At 37.4% G+C, this 4992-nt stretch overlaps 1 protein-coding gene across 1 annotated transcript; it reads right to left on the bottom strand.

Moving 5' to 3' along the window:
- Positions 1–241: 241 nt before the first annotated feature.
- Positions 242–3809, bottom strand: LOC112523223 (trihelix transcription factor GTL1). Its single transcript, XM_025132743.1, has 2 exons — positions 3451–3809; positions 242–1286 (listed from the first exon to the last, which is right to left on the bottom strand). The coding sequence occupies exons 1-2, from the start codon at positions 3807–3809 to the stop codon at positions 512–514; spliced, it is 1134 nt and encodes a 377-aa protein (XP_024988511.1). The 3' UTR covers positions 242–511.
- Positions 3810–4992: the final 1183 nt, after the last annotated feature.

Consider the following 4992-nt stretch of genomic DNA (forward strand, 5'->3'; position numbering starts at 1 on the left):
TACCAGACAAGCAGCACAAGGTACAACGAATAGACCAGAATGAAAAGAGGAATAAGAGAGAACAATAACAGAGGTATGATATACGATGGCGAATCGTCATTCTGCTCCTGCATATGAACAAGGAAAACAACGACGATGATACGATCAGCACACACATCAACATTACTGCAACTTTTCACTCCATTCTTTTCCTTTCTTCGGTCAAGATGACAGCGGCAGGATGGTGGTAGGATTAGAAGAGCAAGAGAAGTTAAAAAGATGTATGCGGGTCTACTGGAAAACTTCAAATTTACCATTACGTTATGATGGGGGTATTTGAGCATCAAATTGCATAAAGCCAGTGTCACCAAACTGAATGCTCTCCATTTAAACCATCTTTTCTTCTGCCATTAAACCAACGTTTCTTCTACTTTTAACAAGTCCATAGGTCGACAAAATCTGATACCAATGAGAATGTCATAATAATACTACATATATTAAAAGCTTTTCGAACCATTACTGCTTTTAAATCCTAGTGCATTTCCTTCGTATTCTGATCCTCGTCGTGGGAATTTCCTGAAATGAATCCATTTTTATACAGCATTTCCAACTCACTGAAATATGACCATGCTTGAGTACTTCTACCACCACTCTCCTTCCCCTTATCCATTGTTCTTCTATAATACTTATTGATGTTTTCCCATTTCTCTTTGCACTTTTTCGGAGTCCGATTATAGCCCATACGACCCAATCCAGCAGCCACTTCCTCCCAGATAGAGCCTTTTGGTCCCTTATGATTGAACTTCTGATTCAGAGCAGCTCGCACTGTTATGAGTGCTTGTACTTCAGATTTTGGCCATCTCCTGATATTCGAATCGCATTCAGATTCTTCATTGTTATCATTTCCTGTGTCACATTTGAAGCTTTCCTCGTTTTGATTCTCATCTTGTTTGTTGGGGTTTGAAGCATTGAAAGGATTGGGGATTTGGATTTCTTGGCCTAATGAGTTCTGAATGAAGGAAATGAGGGATAGACTGCGAGATATCTCTTGGGCTCTTGCTTTTTCATCCCGTTTTGCTCTTTCGATTTCCTGTTGCTTCCATGCTTCTTCTCGCATGATTCTCTCGCTTTCCTTCTTATCTAAAATCTCTATTAACTGTTTATGCATCTCTTCCTGCTTTTCCATTACTGTCTTCATCATGCTTTCGATAAACAACTCCAACTTCTTTCTGGACTTCCTTTTCCTCTTCTTGGTTATGGGTTCCTTGATGGCTTCTTGCAGTTTGGTGCCTTCATCTGATGAAGAACTGAAACAAGAGAAAGGAGACAGGATGATTAATTTTAATGCAACCATCTGTTTACACTTGTCTAAATAAACAATTTGGTGTTCAATGTGGATTCATAGGCTGTTTATGAATGATAACTTCTGTTGCTCACCATAAAACTCAAAGCCGAAAAGCTACTGAAGCATTGGTCATTCAAATATCATTCCCTTCAAAATATAGCTAAAAGGAGTTCAGATTATTTTCAAGAACAAGAGCTACACACTCGTCTCAAATAACATCCTCAGGTAATTTTTCTCCTTAATTACCTACAATAATCATACCCCTTATATATAATGCTTTTGGTGATTCAGAAAGGACCCAACATGTCATGTATAGAGATTCAAGAAAGCTGTTTGGTCTTAAAGTTCCAACATTGATGAAGATGCAAAAATCTTAGTCATAATCTGAATAATTATCCCAATTGAGTTCTATATTTTCATGGTTTATTCGATAAGTAACATATTACATTTCTCAATATTTTCTAATAAACAACACTTCATGCAGCATATAGGTTATTCTGACTTTCTGCCCTGAGACACTCTTGAACAAGAAAGGACGTGATTTAAGAAGAAAATGGACTTTGATTGCTACCACTAAACATCTAGTTTCTCAATTGCTATTGCTTATCCATATCTAGCTTTTGAAATGTTAGCATTTCTGTACTTCTTCCTTTAACACAATTTTCACCAGTAGCGGCCTTCATGAAAACAGCTGCTCCACTCTTTAGGGAAGAGATCGGGTCTTCATACACATTGCCCCCAAGATCCCACCTCCAGGTTGGATATACAGGTCTTGTTTGGTTTGATATTTCGACTGTACCACTAACGCTCACATTGATGCTGTAGAAAAATGGAAACCGTTTACGGTTTTTGTTGTCTTCTCTTTAACAGTTTGGACTCTTGCTATACAAAGAACCAAATTATTATGTTTGTGTTATACTGCTGAAATTTAAGAGTTAGATCAAAAAAATCCTAGCAATGACCATGGATGTACCTAAATTGATGAACCATATAAACAATGCATCTTTCTTTCTTTTAGATTCCTCCAATTTTCTATTACTGTTTGTGTGCTGTCAGATTAACATACCATCAGTAGAAAGACTTGGAGTCTCGTTAACAATTAATTGACATCAAAACATAGTAAACTAATGCATTTATTCTGCAAAAAATTAAAGTTTCATGCCATTTCCATTCAAATATACTATAAATAACAAGAACTACAGCACCAATTTAGCAGGGCAGGATCAAAGGCAAAAGGCCAACTGGTGTGACCATATCTAGTAATAAACCATAATCTAGAAAAGATAAAGGAACCACCTATCTCTTCAATGTATAATACTCTCTTTTCCTCCCTGATTCAACAATTTTCATTCTACTATAATCCCACATCGACTACACTTGGGCATTTTCTCCTCATTGTATGTTGGAACCCCCCTTCTACACCAAAGGGACTCTTTCGGAGAAACATCTAATGGGGTTCCACATAATCTCACATAGTATCAAATTCAAGTCTACCATCTAGGACATCTTTGCCCATCTAACCCCTTTTTTTGGGGGGCGGGGGGTATAGGGTTCCACATCGGCTAGACGAGGGGTATAGGGGCATATTCTCTCCTCAAGGACTCTTTTGAAGAATAATCTAACGGGGTTCCATATATTTTCACACACCTAATTCTATACACGAGGAGGGAATTCCAAATTTTCCTGGAGCTTCCTCCTTTAAAATATTGTAACAAGATACAAATAAGGAATTTCTAGAATCCCCTATCATCACCCTTCCACCCAAAAATAGAAAAGAACTCATGCCATATAATGCTTATAGAGCAAATACTCAAATCCCTTTGCCAACATTTTCCATGTCAAGATTAATCAAGAATATACAAAGAACACCTCAAAAAATATATACAAAAATGTCCTTTGCAACATTATCCAGAGCATGCTTTATTTTGCCATCTTCCTTAATCTCACTTATAGAATACTTGATGAATCACATCACATGTTAATTAAGCTGGGAACATGTCTATTCCAAATTGAGCTTGAATTAATCAAACATCTGATGAATCTGTCTCCAACTTGAAAGAATAGTTAAGGCAAATAGTAGTGAAAATGGAACATGACCTAAAACCAAAACATAAGAAACATATTACCTTAATGCAGCTTCAGTTTGACATTCTTCAAACGATAAACCTAAAGTAGAAGCCTTTGGCGGAACGAAACCACTATCGTCAGTTTCTGTATTATAGAACCCAGTCTCCGGCGGCCAGCTCAGCGGTTTCACATCAAGGGGATCATCTGACGAACAACACTCCGAAAAACTTCGTCCGTTGCACCTTATTGGACGGAGCTTTTGCGGCGGCTGCGGAGGAAGAAAATGGTGGTGGTCGGTTGGGATTTTATGCTGATCGGAGAAGGTATCGGCGTTAGGTAGAGTGAATGGAGATAAGTGTGTATCAGGGTAGAGGACGACGTCGCTTGGTAGCCCATGGTCGCCGGTAAACACTTCCATTTCCCCAGGGGGGTGAAAAGGTAAAGCGGCTGCGAACTGGATTTGTGGTGACTTTTGTGTGGGTAAAAATCGAAGTCAAACTTTGTGTCAAATTGGCAAAATTGGCCCCTCTATTTTTCTTATATGCATATAATTGACCTCGACCACAAGACTTCCGGTTAACGGTATCAATAAACACCAAGGATGGAACCATTGTGGGAAACGAGAAGGGGAGTCATGTTCATACGAGAACAGTAGTTAAATAATAGAATACAAACAGTTGAATCACATGTGACCTGCGGTCATGGGCCACGTAGCCTGCATATTTTTACATTAACCGTTAGTGTCAAAACACATGTTTTTTAGTGAGATGGGTCCATAGTTCTAAGACAACTCAAGCGGCTCCCATTATTGGTATCAAACCAATAGCGATTCATACAAGCTAAATCACCTTAACGACAGAAAAAGGGTGAGCGGATCTTCAATCATAAATCTTCAGTTACAATCAAAATCTGCAATAAGTAAGAAAGATAACTGTAACACCCTGAAATTTGGAAAAAAAACGACTAATTTAAAACTTTTATAGAACATCAAATAAGGAATTAAATCCAGTTGTAAAGTCAACAGTTGATCACCTATGATGACAATCTAAGTTTTAACATCAATACATAATATTCCAAAACCTTACAGAAGACTATATTAAAGGGTAGGTGTTACTAAAATCCATTAGTCACCATTATCGCCAAGGTACGAAAGACATCAGCAATTAGCTATGCCTCTAACTAGCACTCAATTCAATACAGTGTCGCTAGTACCAAACCCTAACGAGGACTTGATGCACATGCGGACAAATAAAAAGAGTTAGGATTAACGTCTAGTGAGTTCAAATAGTTTTCATCATTGATATAAAAGAAGACCGAAAAAGATGTTATTTAAACCACAATCCCAAAATTAAATGTATTTAGCATAAAAGTGACATCTTTCACAAAACCGTCTTTTTCATGATGAAAACTTGGTGATCAAAGCACTCATTTTAACATAAAGTCAGAACCTGTGAATAAGATTTAGGATTCAAATACTGGAAACATGAATAAGACTCCGTTATCCAAGATATCCAAAGAACATGAAACAAAACATGGATAAAACTCTATTATCCAAGATATCCAAAGAACATGAATAAAGTTCAATGTCCAAAACAACAAAC

Source organism: Cynara cardunculus (genome assembly GCF_001531365.2).
Source record: "Cynara cardunculus var. scolymus isolate 2C chromosome LG 12, CcrdV1, whole genome shotgun sequence".
NCBI classification, from domain to species: Eukaryota; Viridiplantae; Streptophyta; class Magnoliopsida; order Asterales; family Asteraceae; genus Cynara; species Cynara cardunculus.